At 55.2% G+C, this 21,873-nt stretch overlaps 1 protein-coding gene across 1 annotated transcript; it reads right to left on the bottom strand.

Moving 5' to 3' along the window:
- Nucleotides 1-15,982: 15,982 nt before the first annotated feature.
- On the bottom strand, nt 15,983-21,023 carry SMAP2 (small ArfGAP2; the record flags this gene model as incomplete). Its single annotated transcript, XM_054398846.1, has 6 exons — nt 15,983-16,108; nt 16,951-17,273; nt 19,183-19,348; nt 19,454-19,554; nt 20,110-20,188; nt 20,937-21,023. Coding segments are annotated over 6 exons (882 nt in total), but the record flags the coding sequence as incomplete, so codon positions are not given.
- Nucleotides 21,024-21,873: the final 850 nt, after the last annotated feature.

Raw genomic sequence — 21,873 nt, 5'->3', positions numbered from 1 at the left:
ACTCACAAACCCACTGACTGACTGTGCTGAAGGAGCAGTTTCCAAAGGAGGGATGACAAAAAGCAAACTCCAGGCAGCAAAACAAACCAACCAACCCACCCCTAAAATAACAGAGGAGCAGTGGTGGAAAGACTGGAAGAGGACAAAAGGTTAATGAGGAATTATTCTTGCCCCGGATGGGCTCTGACCTTCAGTCTTTTGAACACAAATCACCCCAGGGCACAGCTGGGGTTCTTTCCTTTCTGTTTGTTTGTTTGTTTTTCTTTAACAAGGATTTGTTGGCAAAAAGCAGAGAACTTCACCAGGGCACACAGCACAACAAACCCAACTCCTGCTTCTCCTGGGGACAGCTGAACCAGCTCCAAGCTGTTGCCACAAGGGAACAACAAGAAAAAAAAAAAACACCAACCCCCAAACCTCCTCCCCACCCCCCACCCCCCTGGAGGGCCAAGACTTGAGGTTGTGATGAAGCTCTTTGCCACAACGAATGGAACACAACCAAACCTGAAGGACAAGACTGTTGGGATGAAGATGCCCCCCTCCCCCCCCCAAAAAAAAGCTGAAGCTGGGGCTCAGCAAATCTCCACTGCTCCGTGGCTGCTTTCCCCAACACCACCTCGATGCTGGTGCCAGCAGGTGGAGGAGTTCCAGTTCCAGCTGTCTTCACCAAATCAAAAGCACTGCAGCCAGTGGGAATGATCCAACACTGGAACAGGATGCCCAGAGATGTGGTTGGGGCCCCGTCCTTAGAGGTATTCAAGGGCAAACTTGCTGGGGCCCTGGGCAGCCTGCTCTAGGGGGAGGTGTCCCTGCTGGCTGCGGGGGGGGGGGGGGTTGGGCAAGATGCCCTTTGAGGGTCCCTTCCAACCTGCTGCAATCTGTGAATCTCTGACCTCCTGAGAAGAAGGTAGGCTGGAGGTTGCAGCCTGGGGATGGAGAGGGGTCTGCTTCAAGCCTCTTAACACCTGCCCCATGAAGGATTCAATCCTCATCTGCTGGAAGAATAAGCACTTGGTTGAGCAACACTCATCTGAGCCTGTGCTGGATGGAGGCAGACAGGACGAGGGATGGAGCAAGAGTGGTTTGAGGAAGCAAAAGTGGTGCCCCAGCTCCTGAAAGAGGAACAAACAATGCTTTGAACACCATGTCCCTTCCAGAGCTTGGAGGAGGCTGCACTGCCTCCAGCCTGCTGGGTTTTAGATGAGGGAAGGCACCAAAGAGGAGAAGCTTTCTGCTCCTTCAAGCTAACCTGAGCTGCTTCTGCTTTACCAACTCTGTTTCAGCGTCAGAGTGAGAAATCAGCCTGTGGTGGGACAAGAACCATGGCCCTGTGGAGGAGGAGCAGCAGTGTGGGCAGGGCAGGGAGCTCTGCAGGTATTCTGGGCTCACTGGTGTGGGCACAGCCTCCCACCCCCTTCCCCTTCCAGCAGGGAGCTGGCTGGCTGCAGGCTTCTCCAGCGAGCTGCAGAGCTTCACTCCTCCCCCTCTCTGCACAACACTCTTCTGGAGACAGAGAACAGGAGTGGGTGAGGAGCAGCAGGAGCAGCAGGCCAGGCAGGCATGCACCCACAGCAGCAGAGCCCTGAGGGCTGGCAAAAGGCTCCCTGGCTCTGCACCAGGTCTGCACTTGCCCTGACTGGTACCTGGGAAGTGCAGAGCAAAGACCTGTCCTGGGTGTGCCAGGGAAAAAAATGCAGCCCAAGCTGCACCTTGGGGCTCCCCTCAGAGCTGCTCCAACAGGATGGGTTCATGGAAATGATCCCATCATTTCCATGATGGTTGGCAAGGTGGAGCCACTTCAAGCAGTGGTCACTCACTGGATTAACTGAACTCCATCCCAAGACCTTAACAACTTCACTGCCAGCAAAACACATCCAGTGCCCCCCCTCCCCCAGAGCTGGCACTCACTCCTCTGGGGCAGCAGCTGGGTCAGGACTCGCCTCCCTCTCCTGTGGAAGAACTAAAAGAGGAGAAGAAACTGAAGTGTGTCACATTTTCATTGCAGCATCAGCTCCTCCTCACCTCTGAGCACCTGGGACCATGGGGCAGATGTTTTCCTTCCTTGCACAAGAAGGACAAAGCAGCCAAGACCCCCCAGCTGCTTTCCACACCCCACAACCACCAGAAGCTTCTGCACTCCAGTTGTGGTTTTTTTTTTTTTCTCTCTCCTGGGGGACGGGGGGGTGGGAAATATTTTCTTGCAAAGGGCATTTTATTTATTTCCTGCCCTGTGTGATTTGCAAAAGCACAGACTGGGGAATTCCACTTCGGATGCTTCCCTCCCTTTCCTCCAGCTTCCACCAGGAGAAGGAATTCAAACCATTTGGCTTTCCAGATATTCCCCCCCCCCCCCCCCAAAGAAAGAACAACCAACATTAAACTGAATCAGCTGTGCAGCCCATTTCACACCCAGTGCTCCCAGCACCCACCTGAGCCACAGGAAGAGCTTCCAGTAGAGGCTGGTGGCCACATCAAGGTGTCCTCCTCGAGTAGCAAGGATGGAGTTTGCCCAGCCAGCCTTGAAATGAGACTTCAACAACCACTAAATGCTAAGGAAAGGTCCTGGCCATGCAGCAAGGCACAAGAAAAACACCACAGGATCTCATGCCCAGGGCTGAGTTATCCCTGGGGTTTCCACAAACCTGGAATGGGTTTGATTTGCCACAGCTGGGTCAGTTTTCCTAGGTGCCAGAAGGTGCCCCAGGCTCAGTCAGAACTTAACTCCTGTTTCACCACCATCACAGCAGGTTGAGAGCGTGAGGAGAGAGGAGGCTCAGGCACAGCTTGCCTGCAATCAAGTGAGGCACAGACCCACTCAGCTGGCCAGCAATCAGCCTGGAAAGTGGCTTTGGCAAATGCCACAGAGCAGCTGAGTTGGTGGGGGGGAAGCATCCTACCCTCCACAGCCACCTTTGCCAGCCCTTGAACCACCTTCTCCAGAAGCAGTTAGAGACAGAGCTCAAAGCCAAGACCAGAAGGTCCCACAGTGGGGGCAGGGCTCCTCTTGCTGATAGGGAATCACTTCTCTGTCTCCCACACCTGGCTCCAGCAGTGGTGAGGCTCAGAACAGCCCAGCCTGTGCTTGTGCAAGGCAGGGGGCAACACGTGGGGGTCCCTTGGCTTGTTTCAGGGGGCTTGCAGATACTCAGCAGCAGCCAGCACAAGGTGAAGGTCTTCACTGACACAAGACACTGACAGGAGCAGCACCAGTGCTGGTTTTGCAGGCATGGAGAACTCACCTTCTCTTTTCCTTCCAGTTGACTCAGAAGCTTCTTCCCAGGCTGATGTGAACAGCTTGGACAATGCCCCTCTGTGAGCTGCCTTCAGGCTGTGCATTTGGTTACTGGTTTGGAAACACTCACTGCATTTGAAAGGTCAAGGAGCAGTGTCCAGGCAGCCTTCTTCTCCACGGCTGACTTCAAAGTCTCAAGGTGCTTTGCACCACAGATGGGAAAAAAAAAAAAATAGATCTGAAGAGCTCTTTCTCTGCTTTTCTTTGGGGTTTTCATGCCTCCAGACAGAGCTGGAAGATTCCCTTCTGCAGCAGCAAGGTTTGCATCCCATGATGTGCCAAAGGCATCACAGCCCACGCTCCAACCTTCCTCCAGCAAAGCTCTTTCAACTGGAAGTCTTCCTTCTAACTCCATGCTCACAAGCATAGAAACCACCCCAACCCTTGGCTGGTCGTTGGAGGTCCAAGAGTTGTGTGGTTGAGCTGAGAAGAAGGTGGAGAGGCTGCAGGGAAGAAGAAGAAGGTGGAGAGGCTGCAGGGAAGAAGAAGAAGGTGGAGAGGCTGCAGGGAAGAAGAAGAAGGTGGAGAGGCTGCAGGGAAGAAGAAGAAGGTGGAGAGGCTGCAGGGAAGAAGAAGAAGGTGGAGAGGCTGCAGGGAAGAAGAAGAAGGTGGAGAGGCTGCAGGGAAGAAGAAGAAGGTGGAGAGGCTGCAGGGAAGAAGAAGAAGGTGGAGAGGCTGCAGGGAAGAAGAAGAAGGTGGAGAGGCTGCAGGGAAGAAGAAGAAGGTGGAGAGGCTGCAGGGAAGAAGAAGAAGGTGGAGAGGCTGCAGGGAAGAAGAAGAAGGTGGAGAGGCTGCAGGGAAGAAGAAGAAGGTGGAGAGGCTGCAGGGAAGAAGAAGAAGGTGGAGAGGCTGCAGGGAAGAAGAAGAAGGTGGAGAGGCTGCAGGGAAGAAGAAGAAGGTGGAGAGGCTGCAGGGAAGAAGGAGGTCGAGAGGCTGCAGGGAAGAAGGAGGTCGAGAGGCTGCAGAGAAGAAGGAGGTCGAGAGGCTGCAGAGAAGAAGGAGGTCGAGAGGCTGCAGGGAAGAAGGAGGTCGAGAGGCTGCAGGGAAGAAGGAGGTGGAGAGGCTGCAGGGAAGAAGGAGGTCGAGAGGCTGCAGGGATGAAGGAGGTCGAGAGGCTGCAGAGAAGAAGGAGGTCGAGAGGCTGCAGAGAAGAAGGAGGTCGAGAGGCTGCAGGGAAGAAGGAGGTTGAGAGGCTGTGAGAAGAAGGAGGTTGAGAGGCTGCAGGGAAGAAGGAGGTCGAGAGGCTGCAGAGAAGAAGGAGGTCGAGAGGCTGCAGAGAAGAAGGAGGTTGAGAGGCTGCAGAGAAGAAGGAGGTTGAGAGGCTGCAGGGAAGGCTTTGCCTGTGGCAAGTGTCTGCCCTAAGCCTGCTTTGGAAGCAGTGGGGGTGAAGGTGTGCTGAAGTTACCCAGAAGAGTGAGCAGAGGTGACAGTGATGCTCAACTGAGCTGCTCCATCTTTGGAGGAAGATTTAGGGTTCTCAGAAGTAGACTTGGAACAAAAAAGAAACCAAAAAAACCCCCCTCCCCACACACACAAAAAAAAGATGTCCAGTAAAGGGCCTAAGTGTTTGTCTTGCTGTCCAAACAACCGCCACACTGTTCACCCCCCATCAGCTGCCTGGGGCACAGGCACCACACAGGAGCACAGCAGCAGCCAGAACCCCCCCAAAAACTGGGGGGACTGCTTGATTGGGCAGCTGCCAACCTCAAGAATTGAGAGGACTGCTTGGTTGAGCAGCTGCCAACCCCCAAAATTGGGAGGCATTGCTTGGTTGAGCAGCTACCAACCTCAAGAACTGGGGGAAACTGCTTGGTTGAGCAGCTACCAAGCCCCAAAACTGGGAGGGATTGCCTGGTTGGGCAGCTGCCAACGCCAAGAATTGGGAGGACTGCTTGGTTGAGCAGCTGCCAACCCTAAAAATTGGAAGGAAGTGCTTGGTGGAGCAGCTACCAAGCCCAAGAATTGGGAGGAGCTGCTTGGTTGAGCAGCTGCCAACCCCCAGAATTGGAGAGGACTGCTTGGCTGAGCAGCTGCCAACCTCAAGAACTGGGGGAAACAGCTACCAAGCCCCAAAATTGGGAGGGATTGCCTGGTTGAGCAGCTGCCAACCCCCCAAATTGGGGGGATTGCTTGGTTGAGCAGCTGCCAACCCCCAAAATTGGGAGGCATTGCTTGGTTGAGCAGCTGCCAACCTCAAGAACTGGGGGAAACAGCTACCAACCCCCAAAATTGGGAGGGATTGCTTTGGTTGAGCAGCTGCCAACCCCCAAAACTGGGGGGGGATTGCTTTGGTTGAGCAGCTGTCAACCCCCAAAATTGGGAGGCATTGCTTGGTTGAGCAGCTGCCAACCTCAAGAACTGGGGGAAACAGCTACCAAGCCCCAAAATTGGGAGGGATTGCCTGGTTGAGCAGCTGCCAACCCCCCAAATTGGGGGGATTGCTTGGTTGAGCAGCTGTCAACCCCCAAAATTGGGAGGCATTGCTTGGTTGAGCAGCTGCCAACCTCAAGAACTGGGGGAAACAGCTACCAAGCCCCAAAATTGGGAGGGATTGCCTGGTTGAGCAGCTGCCAACCCCCAAAACTGGGGGGGATTGCTTGGTTGAGCAGCTGCCAACCCCCAAAACTGGGGGGGATTGCTTGGTTGAGCAGCTGCCAACCCCCAAATCTAGGGGGGAGCTGCTTGGTTGAGCAGCTGCCACCAAGCCCCAAGCCCTGCTGTGCCCACAGTGCCTGTCTGCAGCTCCAGCTCTTGGTATACCTCATTCTCTTGCTTTAGTTTTTCCCTTTCCCTCCTCCTTTCCCCTCTTTCCTTTTCCAGAACCAGAGCTCAGTGCACTCTCTCACATTCAGGTTATTCTTGCTTTTTTTGTTTTTGTTTTTGTTTTTGTTTTATTTATCCCCCCCCTGGTGTGTGTGTGTGTGTGTGCAATGAAAAAGCAACTGTCTTGGGGAGGGGGTGGTGTGTGTTTCTGCATTTCCCCCACCCCCTGCTCCCCATGCTGGCAAGCCCCAACCTCTGCTTCATTTAGCACTTGCACTATTATTGATCACTCAGCTAAAAGGGCAAGGGAAGTCAGGCCAGGGTGCTGCTCTGGAGGGAGAAGGGGTGAGGTACCCCTCAAATCCTGCTTAGATAAAGGCTGCTCCAAAAGGTAGCCCCCCCCCCAAATGGGTGTTTGCAGCCCCTCACTGCCCTCCCCCCCTCTCCCATGAAGGGCCAGCAAGGAGGTGAGCAGCTGGGAGGGGACAAACCAAGGACAGTGCTGCTGCTCTTGGGGAGGGAATGGGCACTGAACCCTCAATGCCTCAATGTGGCAAGGATGGGGAGGGAGCCCTGGCAGCAAGGGTCCCTCCAGCTGGAGGAGGGCAGGCACTCAGCACCCTCCTCCCCACTTCCTAGCAGGGTTGCTGTCTGGATAGAGCTCTTTAGATCCCAAGAATTGCTAAAAATATATAGAGAGAGATTAAAAAAAAAAAAAAAAAAAAAAAGGGGGTGGGGTGGGGGAGGGAAACTTTGTCCTCAATGTGAGAGCCCTGAAGCAATGCTTGAGGTGCCCCTGGCTGGAGCAGCACTCCCCCTCCTTGCACCCAAACTGGCCAGGGCCCCCTGGCAGTGGATGCCTCTTGAATGTTAGCACTTTGAAGTTGGTGGCCTTGTTTTTTCCTTTCCAAAGGGCTTGATCTTTTCATGCAGTTCAAACTAAATCTTCCTTCCCCCCCAACCTTCCCTCCCTCCCTCCCTCCCTTCCATCATGGTTTGTCCTACTTCCCTCCCACCTCAAAATTAAGCTAGGAATAAGCACCTGGAGCATTGAAGCTACTTCTCCAGGACTCAAGAATCTGTCATTGAGCTCAGAAGTTTACACCTCCAATGAAAAGAGCAAAACCCCAAACTAAACAGATGGCTTAGTAACTTTTGCTGGAGTGGCAGCCCCCAAGCTGGGAGCTGAGGTTTAGAGCCTTGAATTTGATTTGCTGACAGCATCAAGAGAAAGAAAACCAAACTCAAAGCCACCAGAAGCAGACAGAGAAAAAGCAGCACTGAACTTTTTTTTTTTTTTTTTAGGGTGAAGCCTTCAGTTTGGCTGCTTCTGTTAAAAAAAAAAAAAAAAAAAGAAAAGAAAATAAGAATCCAGAGTTTATAGTCCCAAAGGAGGGATTTCACCTCCACTTTACAACCCTCTGAATGCAGCCTATGCCTTGCAAAATTTGTTAGCAGCATGAAAAAAGGGATGAGAGGCTACAAAAGGGGCCAAGAGCCTTCAAGGTGGAATCATTGAGTTGGAAGAGACCTTCAAGATAGAATCCTAGAATGGGTTAGGGTGGAAGGGACCTTGAAGGAAGCATCATAGAATGGTTTGGGTTGGAAAGGATCTTCAAGGTAGAATCATGGAATGGTTTGGGCTGGAAGGGACCTTCAAGGTAGAATCATGGAATGGTTTGGGTTGGAAGGGACCTTCAAGGTAGAATCATAGAATGGTTTGGGCTGGAAAGGATCTTCAAGGTAGAATCATAGAATGGTTTGGGTTGGAAGGGACCTTCAAGGTAGAATCATGGAATGGTTTGGGTTGGAAGGGACCTTCAAGGTAGAATCATAGAATGGTTTGGGCTGGAAAGGATCTTCAAGGTAGAATCATAGAATGGTTTGGGTTGGAAAGGATCTTCAAGGTAGAATCATAGAATGGTTTGGGCTGGAAAGGATCTTCAAGGTAGAATCATGGAATGGTTTGGGTTGGAAGGGACCTTCAAGGTAGAATCATAGAATGGTTTGGGCTGGAAAGGATCTTCAAGGTAGAATCATAGAATGGTTTGGGTTGGAAGGGACCTTCAAGGTAGAATCATAGAATGGTTTGGGCTGGAAAGGATCTTCAAGGTAGAATCATGGAATGGTTTGGGTTGGAAGGGACCTTCAAGGTAGAATCATAGAATGGTTTGGGTTGGAAGGGACCTTCAAGATCATCCAGTTCCAACTCCCCTGCCATGGGCAGGGACACCTCCCACCAGCCCAGGTTGCTCAAGGCCTCATCCAGCCTGGCCCTGAACACCTCCAGGGAGGGGACATCCACAACCTCCCTGGGCAACCTGTGCCAGTGTCCAGTTACCTAAACCAAGAGAGTCATAGAACTGTTTTGGTTGGAAGAGACCTTTAAGATGGAGTCCAACCATCAGCCCCACACCACCATGACCATTAAACCAAGTCCTGTCAAGTTGGCAGATCAATTAGCCAGGAGTTAATTGCTCCTAAGCCCTCAGCTTCCAGTCTAATCCAAGAGGTGGCAACATCTCACCACTCCAGTGGCACCCCCCAGCCTTCTGCCTGGCTGTGGGTGCCCAATGACCTAAGGGAGAAGAAGCGAGGTGCAGAGCCCAGACAGGACTGCCCCTCACACCCCTGGGTCCCTCCCTCCCTCCTTCCCTCCCTCCCTTCCTCCTTCCCTCCCTCCCTCCCTCGCTCCTTCCCTCCTTCCCTCCCTCCTCGCTCCTTCCCTCCTTCCCTCCCTCCCTTCGCTCCTTCCCTCCCTCCCTCCTTCCCTCCCTCCCTCGCTCCTTCCCTCCCTCCCTCCTTCCCTCCCTCCCTCCCTCCTTCCCTCCCTCCTTCCCTCCCTCCTTCCCTCCCTTCCTCCTTCCCTCCCTCCCTCCCTTCCTCCTTCCCTCCCTCCCTTCCTCCTTCCCTCCCTCCCTCCTTCCTCCTTCCCTCCCTCCCTCCCTCCCTCCTTCCCTCCCTCCCTCCCTTCCTCCTTCCCTCCCTCCCTCCCTTCCTCCTTCCCTCCCTCCCTCCCTCCCTCCCTTCCTCCTTCCCTCCCTCCCTCCCTCCTTCCCTCCCTCCCTTCCTCCCTCCCTCCCTCCCTCCTTCCCTCCCTCCCTTCCTCCTTCCCTCCCTCCCTCCCTTCCTCCTTCCCTCCCTCCCTTCCTCCTTCCCTCCCTCCCTCCCTTCCTCCTTCCCTCCCTCCCTTCCTCCTTCCCTCCCTCCCTTCCTCCTTCCCTCCCTCCCTCCTCCTTCCCTCCCTCCCTCGCTCCTTCCCTCCCTCCCTCCTTCCCTCCCTCCTTCCCTCCCTCCTTCCCTCCCTCCCTCCTTCCCTCCTTCCCTCCCTCCCTCGCTCCTTCCCTCCCTCCCTCCTTCCCTCCTTCCCTCCCTCCCTCGCTCCTTCCCTCCCTCCCTCCTTCCCTCCCTCCCTCCCTCCTTCCCTCCCTTCCTCCTTCCCTCCCTCCCTCCCTTCCTCCTTCCCTCCCCTTCCTCCTTCCCTCCCTCCCTCCCTCCCTTCCTCCTTCCCTCCCTTCCTCCTTCCCTCCCTCCCTCCCTCCTCCCTCCCTCCCTCCCTCCCTTCCTCCCTCCCTCCCTCCTTCCCTCCCTTCCTCCCTTCCTCCTTCCCTCCCTTCCTCCCTTCCTCCCTCCCTCCCTTCCTCCTTCCCTCCCTTCCTCCTTTCCTCCTTCCCTCCCTTCCTCCTTCCCTCCCTTCCTCCTTCCCTCCCTCCCTCCTTCCCTCCCTCCTTCCCTCCCTTCCTCCTTCCCTTCCTTCCTCCTTCCCTCCCTCCCTCCTTCCCTCCCTCCCTTCCCTTCCTTCTTCCCTCCCTTCCTCCCTCCCTTCTTCCCTCCCTTCCTCCCTCCCTCCCTTCCCTCCCTCCCTTCCTCCTTCCCTCCCTCCCTCCTTCCCTCCCTTCCTCCTTCCCTCCCTCCCTCCCTCCCTTCCTCCCTCCCTCCCTTCCTCCTTCCCTCCCTCCCTTCCTTCCTCCCTCCCTCCCTCCCTTCCTCCTTCCCTCCCTCCCCTCCCTTCCTCCTTCCCTCCCTCCCTTCCTCCTTCCCTCCCTCCCTTCCTCCTTCCCTCCCTCCCTTCCTCCTTCCCTCCCTCCCTTCCTCCTTCCCTCCCTCCCTTCCTCCTTCCCTCCCTCCTCCCTTCCTCCTTCCCTCCCTCCCTCCCTTCCTCCTTCCCTCCCTCCCTTCCTTCCTCCTTCCCTCCCTCCCTTCCTCCTTCCCTCCCTCCCTCCCTCCCTCCTTCCCTCCCTCCCTTCCTCCTTCCCTCCCTCCCTTCCTCCTTCCCTCCCTCCCTTCCTCCTTCCCTCCCTCCCTTCCTCCTTCCCTCCCTCCCTTCCTCCTTCCCTCCCTCCCTTCCTCCTTCCCTCCCTCCCTTCCTCCTTCCCTCCCTCCCTTCCTCCTTCCCTCCCTCCCTTCCTCCTTCCCTCCCTCCCTCCCTTCCTCCTTCCCTCCCTCCCTTCCTCCTTCCCTCCCTCCCTCCCTCCTTCCCTCCCTCCCTCCCTCCTTCCCTCCCTTCCTCCTTCCCTCCCTCCCGTCCTCCTTCCCTTCCTCCTTCCCTCCTTCCCTTCCTCCTTCCCTTCCTCCCTTCCTCCCTTCCTCCCTTCCTCCCTTCCTCCTTCCCTCCCTCCCTTCCTTCCTCCTTCCTCCTTCCCTCCCTTCCTCCCTTCCTCCTTCCCTCCCTCCCTTCCTCCTTCCCTCCTTCCCTCCCTCCCTTCCTCCTTCCCTCCTTCCCTCCCTCCCTTCCTCCTTCCCTCCTTCCCTCCCTTCCTCCCTTCCTCCTTCCCTCCCTCCCTCCCTTCCTCCTTCCCTCCCTCCCTCCCTTCCTCCTTCCCTCCCTCCCTCCCTTCCTCCCTCCCTCCCTTCCTCCCTCCCTCCCTCCCTTCCTCCCTCCCTCCCTTCCTCCTTCCCTCCCTCCCTCCCTTCCTCCTTCCCTCCCTTCCTCCTTCCCTCCCTCCCTCCCTTCCTCCTTCCCCCTTCCCTCCCTCCCTCTCTTCCCTCCTTCCCTCCCTCCCTTCCTCCTTCCCTCCCTCCCAGGCTCCCAGGCTGGCCCCACCTGCAACACCCAAATCCAGCTGCTTCCAGCAGCCTCCCTTGTGCTAAACTTTGCTTTGATGACAGATTCCCAAACCGACCAAACAAAACACCACAGAAGGGTGAACTGGGGATGAAGGGGAGGAGGAGGAGGATGATGATGTCCTTCAAGCCCCAGCTCCATGCTGAAGACGAGGGGGGTGATGGGATTGTGATGGATACTTGAGAATGGTGATAGATCTTAAAAGAAAAAAAAAAAAAAAAAAAAAACCAAAACACATTAAAAAAGGAAAAAAAAAAAGCAAAATGGCAATTTTCTACCTGTGTTCTGTAACGTTTTCTATGTCTGTGGTCTTTCTTAATGTCAAACTCTTGTATTTTTGTGGTTTATATGCAGCAGGACTGAAGGCTGTGAGGGTGCACGCTCAATTTTTGTAAGATATTCTTAGCTCCCCTCCCCAGAAAGAGGGGGAAACAATAATAATAATTAATAATAATAATTAATAATAATAATGAAGTATTCACATTTTCATTGGCTTGTACCTGCATGTACAGTATTGGGGCAGCAAGTGAAGATGATTAAAAGCCAGCTTGAAAACTTTCTTTCTGTGCTTGAGTCCAGCTGCTCAAAACATCCCCCCCCCCAAAAAAAAACCCCAAAAAACCCAAATGCCATCCCCTCAAGACATAGAGGAGGAGGAAGAAGGGAAGGAACCCTCATAAAAACCCCAGAGTCACCCCCTCAAGACATAGAGGAGGAAGAGGGGGAAGAAATTCCTCCTAAAACCCAAAAGCCACCAGCTCAAGACAAAGAGGAGGAGGAAGAGGGGAAGAAATTCCTAAAACCCAAAAGCTACCACCTCAAAACAGAAGAGGGGGAAGAAACCTTCACTAAAACCCAAAAGCCACCCCCCCTGAAGACACAGAGGAGGGGGAAAAAAAAAAAAACCCTTTCTAAAACCCAAAAGCCACCAGCTCAAGACATAGAGGAAGAAAAGGGGAAAGAAATCCTCTCTAAAACCCAAAAGCCACCCCCTCAAGACAGAGAAGAGGGGGAAGAAACCCTCTCTAAAACCCAAAGCCACCCCCTACAGACACAGAGGAGGAAGAAAAAGAGGACCAGAAACTCTCTTTTTAATCCTAGAACTGTTTGGGCTGGAAGAGACCACAAAGATCATCTAGACCCAACCCTCCTGCCATGAGCAGGGACCCCTCTTACCACACCACGTTGCTCAAGGCTCCTTTTTATGTCCTTGTGTTGTTTCTCAACACACCCAGCACCCCCAAGCCCCCCAGAAGCTACCCCCTCAAGAGAGAGGAGGAGGAAGAGGGGAAGAAAGCCTCTCTTTTAAACCCCCAAAGCCACTTTCTTACCTCTGGGTAGAACCACAGCATGGTAGGGCTTGGAAGGGACCTCTGGAGCTCATCCAGTGCCACCCCCCTGCTCCAGCAGGGCACCCACAGCAGCTTGCCCAGCAGCACAAGGGCCAGGGGGGGTTGGAAGCTCTGCAGAGAAGGAGACTCCACAACCTCTCTGGGCAGCCTGCTCCAGGCCTCCAGCACCCTCACACCAAAGAAGTTTCTCCTCCTGTTCAGGTGGCACCTCCTGGGTTCCAGTTTGTGCCCCTTGTGCTGTCCCTGGGCACCACTGAAAACAGCCCAGCCCCAGCCTCTTGCCCCCCACCCTTTATCTCTTGCTGAGCATTGCTCAGATCCCCTCTGGGGCTGCTCTTCTCCCCAGGGCTCTCAGCCTTTCCTCCTCACAGAGCTGCTCCAGGCCCCCCAGCAGCTTTGGAGCCTCCCCTGGACTCTGTCCAGCAGTTCCCTGCACCTCTTGAACTGGGGAGCCCAGAACTAGACCAAATACTCCAGATGTGACCTCACTAGGCCAGAGTAGAGTTGCAGGAGAACCTCTCATGACCTGTTGGCCACACTCTTCAATCACCCCAGAACACTGTTTGCCCTCTTGGCCATGAGGGCACATTGCTGGCTCAGGAACTTGTTCCCTACCAGCACTCCCAGATCCTTCTCTGCAGGTTTTATTGGAGAGTGTGAAGCTGAAGCCTTCCTACCTCCAGCCCAAGCCTTCCTACCTCCAGCCCAAGCCTTCCTACCTCCAGCCCAAGCCTTCCCACCTCCAGCCCAAGCCTTCCTACCTCCAGCCCAAGCCTTCCTACCTCCAGCCCAAGCCTTCCCACCTCCAGCCCAAACCTTCCTACCTCCAGCCCAAACCTTCCCACCTCCAGCCCAAGCCTTCCTACCTCCAGCCCAAACCTTCCTACCTCCAGCCCAAACCCTTCTACCTCCAGCCCAAACCTTCCTACCTCCAGCCCAAGCCTTCCTACCTCCAGCCCAAGCCTTCCTACCTCCAGCCCAAGCCTTCCTACCTCCAGCCCAAACCTTCCTACCTCCAGCCCAAACCTTCCTACCTCCAGCCCAAACCTTCCTACCTCCAGCCCAAGCCTTCCTACCTCCAGCCCAAACCTTCCTACCTCCAGCCCAAACCTTCCTACCTCCAGCCCAAACCTTCCTACCTCCAGCCCAAACCTTCCTACCTCCAGCCCAAACCTTCCTACCTCCAGCCCAAACCTTCCTACCTCCAGCCCAAACCCTTCTACCTCCAGCCCAAACCTTCCTACCTCCAGCCCAAGCCTCCTACCTCCAGCCCAAACCTTCCTACCTCCAGCCCAAACCTTCCTACCTCCAGCCCAAGCCTTCCTACCTCCAGCCCAAACCTTCCTACCTCCAGCCCAAACCTTCCTACCTCCAGCCCAAACCTTCCTACCTCCAGCCCAAACCTTCCTACCTCCAGCCCAAACCTTCCTACCTCCAGCCCAAACCTTCCTACCTCCAGCCCAAACCTTCCTACCTCCAGCCCAAACCTCCTACCTCCAGCCCAAACCTTCCTACCTCCAGCCCAAACCTTCCTACCTCCAGCCCAAACCTTCCTACCTCCAGCCCAAGCCTTCCTACCTCCAGCCCAAACCTTCCTACCTCCAGCCCAAGCCTTCCTACCTCCAGCCCAAACCCTTCTACCTCCAGCCCAAACCTTCCTACCTCCAGCCCAAACCTTCCTACCTCCAGCCCAAACCTTCCTACCTCCAGCCCAAACCTTCCTACCTCCAGCCCAAACCTTCCTACCTCCAGCCCAAACCCTTCTACCTCCAGCCCAAGCCCTCCTACCTCCAGCTCTCCCAGCAGCCAGAGCTGCAGGAAGGCTGCTTTCACCCATCCCCCTCAGCTCTGAGTGCCTCTTGTGTATATCAAAGTGTCAACTGACCTGATTCTGCCTCTCCTGAGCCTGGTTCTTTGCAAGCTGCTGGCCCAAAAGCTCTCAGGCAAACACTGTTCTTGGCCTGGCATTTGGGACACAGCCCTGCTACAAAGCAGATGGAGATGGGAGCCTGAGTTGGCTGCAAGCTTCCAACACCTGAAGTGAACAATTTGCACCCCTTGAGAGTGGTGGTGGTTCAACCACAACCTGCTAAAAAAAAGGGAATTAAAAGAAAAAAAAAAAAAAAAGAGAAAAGAAAAAGCCCAGATGAAGGCAGTTGAGGTTTCACTGCAATATTTTATTTGGGAGGAATTTACATATACACAGGATGGAGGAGATGGCAGAAGTTGGACTTCTTGCTCTGAGCTGATGGATTGAAGCAGTTTGTGTTCTACACTGAAGATGAGAAAGGAAGGGAGGAAAAAAAAAAAAAAAAAAAACCCCAAACCCCAAAAAAAGAAACCTGGCCCACCCACACTCCTTAAGCCTAGGTAAAAAAAAAAAAAAAAAAAAAAAAAAAACAAAAAACCAAAACAACCAAACAAATGGCCAAAAGCTAGCAGGGAAGGAGCTACCAGGAACACACAGGAACAACAACAACAACCTCCCCCACCCCCCAAAAAAAAAAAAAACATGAAAAAAAGTATAAATTAGGATGTCAGAATCATTTTTAAAAGTGTAAGAAAACTTGCAGTGGGCTCTCAGCCCTTGAGAAGTTACCTCTCAGTTAGGTTGTTAAAAGTTAAATACATCCAAGACCAGGGATCAGGCAGGACAAAGCCACTCTGAAGTGCAAGATTCACATTCCAAACAGCTTGGCCCTCCCCCCACACCCACACTGTGGGAGGATTCCTGCTTGCTCAGCAGGTGTGGAGAGGGAAGGGGAAGGGAAGAAGGGGGGGGGGTCTTCAAAATGACTTTGGTTCCAATGAGGGCTGGGGGTGAGCCAAGCACAGCAAGGCCTCAGCTCTGGAGAACTCCACTCAAGGGAAGAGGTAGCAAAGCTTGCTTGCCCCTGGGCTCAGGCTCCAATCCAGCTCCTCAGCACCAAGAGGGGTTTTGCACCCCTCTGCTAAGCAAGGCCCCTAGGCCAAGACTAGACTTGAAGTGATTGAGCCTCACTTGAGTGATTGAGGTCTCACTTTAATACTGTCTGTGAGCTCCCACGTTCCTCAAGCCACACCTCTGCTAAGACACCCAAGCAGGGCAGTGAAGTGCTACCCAGAAGCATTAGTGGAGGCTTGTGCAAGGGGGAGGGGGAGGGAAGATCAGGGGAGAGGGTGAGGAGGGGGTGGTCCACCCCAGAAGTGTGCATTGACTGTGCTAAAGAGAAGGGAGCTGACAGCCTGACCATGGAGGTTTCACTGTGGCTGACAGTGGCAAGGCAGAGATGGGGCTCAGGTTATGGAAAGAGGCTGGGAGGCCAACCAGCCAGAAAGAGAGGAAAAAACAAACAAACAAACAACAAGCAAACCAACCCTGAATGTCTCATGGAGCAGTTTTGAAGAACAGAAGGCAAAAAAAAAACAAAACAAAACAAAACAAAAAAACCAACAACAAAAAAAACAACAAACCAAAACAAAACAAAAAAACCAAAAACAAAACAAAACCCTGGTGACAAATGCAAAGGATCATTTCCAGAGCTGAGTGCTGAGGGACTGATTGCTTCCCTGGGCACCTCCTCCACCCATTGACTGTCCATAGCCCAGCATGCCATTAGCTCCGTAGAAGTTCATCCCAGCCATCTGCTGGGTCATCTGCAAAGGGGAGAGGAGAGAAGTCAAGGATTGGGGAAGGGGAGAGGGGCGAGAGAGGGGAGGGGATGAGGGAGGGGATGAGGGAGGGGAGAGGGAGGGGAGAGGGAGGGGAGAGGGAGAGGAGAGGGAGTGGAGAGGGAGGGGAGAGGGAGGGAGAGGAAGGGAGAGGGAGGGAGGGGAGAGGGAGGGGAGAGGGAGGGGAGAGGGAGGGGAGAGAGAGGGGAGAGAGAGGGGAGAGAGAGGGGAGAGAGAGGGGAGAGAGAGGGGAGAGAGAGGGGAGAGAGAGGGGAGAGAGAGGGGAGAGAGAGGGGAGAGAGAGGGGAGGAGAGAGAGGGGGAGAGAGGGGGAGAGAGAGGGGCAGAGGAGAGCGCCAGTGTCTCACCACCCTCATGGGGAAGAATTTCTTCCTAACATCCAACCTGAATCTCCCCACTTCTAGTTTTGCTCCATTCCCCCCAGTCCTATCACTACCTGACACCCTATAAAGTCCCTCCCCAGCTTTCCTGTAGCCCCCTTCAGATACTGCAGGGCCACAAGAAGGTCTCCTGGGAGCCTTCTCTTCTCCAGACTGAACAGCCCCAGCTCTCTCAGTCTGTCCTCCTAGCAGAGCTGTCCCCATCCAGCAGGCTGAGTTTGCACTTCAGCTGACGTTCAGAAGCTCTCTGCTCTCCCAACCAAGCACTGAGACCCTCCTGGTCCACAGGGCTCAGCCCTCAGCAGCCCTCCCCCAAGCCCAGGCTCCAGCAGCTCTGCAGCCTCCCGGGAACAGCTCTGCGGTGAGCTGCAAGTCCCTCCCCTGCCCTCCAGCCACCTGTGGGGGCCAGCAGAAGATCACAGCTCACCTGAGCAATGTTCCACTGAAGCTGCTGTGCTGGCTGCACCCCATAGACAGGCTGGGGAACTGCTGCCACCCCAGCCACGTAGCCAGCCTGCTGGGCAGCCATCACCCCGTTGGGGACGCCGATGACGGCCGCCTGCACGTTGCCCACGTACCCAGCTGGTATGGCCATGGGTGGCACCATCCCTGTGGCTCCAGGCTGGGCCATCATGCCCACCGAGGGTGCCATCATGCCTCCCATCATGCTGCTGGAGGGGCCTACTCCTGGGAAGCCAGTGTATGGTGCTGCAGGGTATGCCAGCTGAGCTGGGGCCATGAACATCGCTCCTGGAGGAAGGCAGAGCAGCAAGGAAGGGAAGGAGTTTGCCAGGGGCTGAAGTGCAGACCTTCAACAACCAGAGCCCAGCACAGCATTCCCTTGCTCACCACATCCAGAGCAGGCTGCTCCTTCTGCTGCTCACCAGTCCTGCAGAAGGCCCAACCCAGGGGCCCACACCTTGGCTTGGGCAGCTAGCAGGACACCCCCACCCCCAACGGTGCAGCAGGGCTGCTGCTCCCCCACCTCTGCCCTGAGCTCTGCTGCTGTCCCACCTCTGTCCTGAGCTCTGCTGCTCCCCCACCTCTGTCCTGAGCCCTGCTGCTCCCCCACCTCTGTCCTGAGCTCTGCTGCTCCCCCACCTCTGTCCTGAGCTCTGCTGCTGTCCCACCTCTGTCCTGAGCTCTGCTGCTCCCCCACCTCTGTCCTGAGCTCTGCTGCTGTCCCACCTCTGTCCTGAGCTCTGCTGCTGTCCCACCTCTGTCCTGAGCTCTGCTGCTCCCCCACCTCTGTCCTGAGCTCTGCTGCTCCCCCACCTCTGTCCTGAGCTCTGCTGCTCCCCCACCTCTGTCCTGAGCCCTGCTGCTCCCCCACCTCTGTCCTGAGCTCTGCTGCTCCCCCACCTCTGTCCTGAGCTCTGCTGCTGTCCCACCTCTGTCCTGAGCTCTGCTGCTCCCCCACCTCTGTCCTGAGCCCTGCTGCTCCCCCACCTCTGTCCTGAGCCCTGCTGCTCCCCCACCTCTGTCCTGAGCTCTGCTGCTCCCCCACCTCTGTCCTGAGCTCTGCTGCTCCCCCACCTCTGTCCTGAGCTCTGCTGCTCCCCCACCTCTGTCCTGAGCCTGCTGCTCCCCCACCTCTGTCCTGAGCTCTGCTGCTCCCCCACCTCTGTCCTGAGCTCTGCTGCTCCCCCACCTCTGTCCTGAGCTCTTCTGCTCCCCCAACCTCTGTCCTGAGCTCTGCTGCTGTCCCACCTCTGCCCTGAGCTCTGCTGCTCCCCCACCTCTGTCCTGAGCTCTGCTGCTCCCCCACCTCTGCCCTGAGCTCTGCTGCTCCCCCACCTCTGTCCTGAGCTCTGCTGCTCCCCCACCTCTGTCCTGAGCTCTGCTGCTGTCCCACCTCTGCCCTGAGCTCTGCTGCTCCCCCACCTCTGTCCTGAGCTCTGCTGCTCCCCCACCTCTGTCCTGAGCTCTGCTGCTCCCCTACCTCTGTCCTGAGCTCTGCTGCTCCCCCACCTCTGTCCCGAGCTCTGCTGCTGTCCCAACTCTGTCCTGAGCTCTGCTGCTCCCCCACCTCTGTCCTGAGCTCTGCTGCTGTCCCAACTCTGTCCTGAGCTCTGCTGCTGTCCCAACTCTGTCCTGAGCTCTGCTGCTCCCCCACCTCTGTCCTGAGCTCTGCTGCTCCCCCACCTCTGTCCTGAGCTCTGCTGCTGTCCCAACTCTGTCCTGAGCTCTGCTGCTCCCCCACCTCTGTCCTGAGCTCTGCTGCTCCCCTACCTCTGCCCTGAGCTCTGCTGCTGTCCCACCTCTGTCCTGAGCTCTGCTGCTCCCCCACCTCTGTCCTGAGCCCTGCTGCTGTCCCACCTCTGCCCTGAGCTCTGCTGCTCCCCCACCTCTGTCCTGAGCCCTGCTGCTGTCCCACCTCTGTCCTGAGCTCTGCTGCTGTCCCACCTCTGTCCTGAGCTCTGCTGCTGTCCCACCTCTGTCCTGAGCTCTGCTGCTCCCCCACCTCTGTCCTGAGCTCTGCTGCTCCCCCACCTCTGTCCTGAGCTCTGCTGCTCCCCCACCTCTGTCCTGAGCTCTGCTGCTGTCCCACCTCTGTCCTGAGCTCTGCTGCTGTCCCACCTCTGCCCTGAGCTCTGCTGCTGTCCCACCTCTGTCCTGAGCTCTTCTGCTCCCCCACCTCTGCCCTGAGCTCTGTTACCTTGGGCAGGCAGCTGAGGTGTTTGGGAGCCATACAAGGAGAGGATGGAATCTTTAGAGAGCTGCTTCTTCCCCACTTCCTCCCCTTTGGCTCCTGGCTCAGGGAAGAGGTTGAGGTTTTCAGGGACAGAACCAGCACTTCCAGACGTTGGCATAGAGCCTGTGACCTGAGAGAGACACAGCACAAGTGTGCAGCAGCTGCCTCCAGCACACAGAGCACCTCCTTCAAGCATCTAGCCAGGCTTTGACAAGCACTCAAGCTCCCTGCTTACCTTCCTGGAGTCAGAGTTTGATCCCACAGAGGCAAAGAGGTCCAGATCCTTCTCTAAGCTGCTGGGCCTGCCATTTGTTATGGTGGTCATCACAGGAGCATCTGGGAGAGACAAAGCTGTGCTGGATGCTCACACAGATGGCCTCAGGCTGAGGGGCAGCCTCCTGGCTCAGCTCAGATGGCCTCAGGCTGAGGGGCAGCCTCCTTGCCAGCTCAGCAGTTGGCACATGTGCCACTCAACCCAGTGAGCTGACCTGGAACCTACTTCAGCCAACACATCACTGCCAGCTCTTCACTCATCCTCCTGGTGCTGAGAAGGAGCTGGCTCAGAGGACCAAGGAAGTGGCACTGTGCTGTGCCTGTCCTACTAAACCCCCACAGCCAGCAGCCATGCTGGGCCTGGGCACCAGCAGAGCTGCTCCTGCCATGCTACAGGCACCAGCAGAAAGGAAAACTAAGGGGAAAGAAAAAAAAAAAAAACCAAAACCCAACCAAACAACTTTCTGCTGAGCTTGAGCTACGTTGGAGCACTTAGAGCAAAACATTTTGGTGTTGCTGTCAGCTACTGGTCAGCTGACATGGAAAATGAGGAAGAAAAACTCAAGAGGGGTTTTAGGCTGAGGGCACCAAGTGCAATAAGGCTGGAAAAGCTCTTACCAAGTCCTAACAAGTCCATCACTGGCTCAGATTTAGGAGAACTTTTTCTGGACTGTTGTGTTTCTTCTTTCTTTTGAGGCTGAGGAAAGAGAAGAGAGTCACAGGTTGGAGTGGGCTGGCAGGGACCACCTCAGAGGGCATCTTGGCCAACCCCCCCTGCAGCCAGCAGGGACATCTCCAACCAGATCAGGCTGCCCAGGGACACATTGAGTCTGATCTCCAGGGATGCACATCTCTGAGCAACCTGTCCCAGTGTCTCACCACCCTCATAGTGCAGAGCTTCCTCCTGATGTCCAACCTAAATCTGCCCTGCCCCAGTTCCAAACCATTGCCTCTCATCCCATCTCCACAGCAGGAATTTCAGCTTTTGGGTTGGCTCTGATACAGTGGAGTCTTTCATGAGAGGTTAACCCTTAAAACCCTTTTTTTTTTTTTTTTTCTTTTCCCCCCTCCCCCTCTCTCCAGTGCACAGAAGTGCTTCCAAAGCAAACAGTTTCAGAGTGTGACAGTTTTATTGTCCCATTTGTTGGAACCCACTGCCAAACTCAAGCATGCTCTAGACTAGGAAGAAAGCAACCTCTCAGGCTGGGAAGCTAAGCAGGGAGTAGCTGGATTCCAATCTGCTCTGCACTCTGCAAGGCAGAAGACATCTGCTTAGTGTCTGCTGGAGCAGAGGCAAACAAGCCACAACCATCAGTGTGACTCAACACAGCCACTGCCATGACAGCAGGCAGGAAATATGCTTCCAAATCCAGCTGGATTCTCTCTGCTCTGCTGGAGAGCAGCCCTCCCAACTGAGCCATGCCCATGTGCCTTTTGCTCCTTACCATTTTCACCTTCTCAAAGATGATAGGTTCCAGTTTCCTTTCTGATACTGCCTCATTACTCCTCTTCCATTTGTCATCTTTTTCTTTCTGGGAGGGAGAAAAGGCACCAACATGAGGGTCAAAGCTCTTGCCCTCCTAGCAAGAGAGTTCAAGCAGAGCTGGTAGTGAGCAGAGAAGCAGTGAGGTTGGAAAACACCTCTGAGATCAAGCCCAACCTTCAACCCAACACCACTAAACCATGTCCCCAGGTGCCATGTCTGTGTTTTTTTTCAACACCTCCAGGGATGGGGACTCCACCACCTCCCTGGGCAGCCTCTCCCAATCCCTGACTACCTTTGCAGCAAAGAAATTGTTTACTAATATCCAAATCCACAGAGATTGTTCCTGATCTCCAACCTAACCATGGTCTGACAAGCTGAGGGGAGACCTCACTACCTAAAAGGAGGCTGGAGTGAGGGGTGGGGGGGGTTGGGCTTCTCTCCCTAGTATCAGGTGATAGGAGAGGACATGGCCTGAAATTGTGCCAGGGGAGGGTTAGGTTGGAGATCAGGAAAGATTTCTTTGCTGCAAGAGTGGTCAGGGATTGGCACAGGTTGCCCAGGGAGGTGGTGGAGTCACCATCCCTGGAGGTGTTCAGGAGACTTGGGGCCATGGTTTAGTGGCCACAGTGGGGTTGGGTTGCTGGTTGGAGTCTACCTTAGAGACCTTTTCCAACCAAACCAATTCTGTGATGCTCAGCCTCAAGGACAGAGGCCAAAGACCTCCTGGATTTGATTTGAAGCTAGGCCTGCTTTGAGAGCAAGGAGTCCAGAAGAGCCTTCAAAGCTCCTCCCTCCAACTTAAATTCCTTCTAGGGGACGACTGACTGCAATCAGCCTTGCAGCAGAGCTTAGTCACCAATCCAGGAAGCACCTGAAGTGGTTGTGGTCACCCAGGC

The sequence above is a fragment of the Indicator indicator genome, unplaced genomic scaffold (assembly GCF_027791375.1).
Source record: "Indicator indicator isolate 239-I01 unplaced genomic scaffold, UM_Iind_1.1 iindUn_scaffold_138, whole genome shotgun sequence".
Classification (NCBI taxonomy): Eukaryota; Metazoa; Chordata; class Aves; order Piciformes; family Indicatoridae; genus Indicator; species Indicator indicator.
Note: the sequence above shows the minus strand (reverse complement) of the source record. Positions and strands in the feature narration are given on the sequence as shown.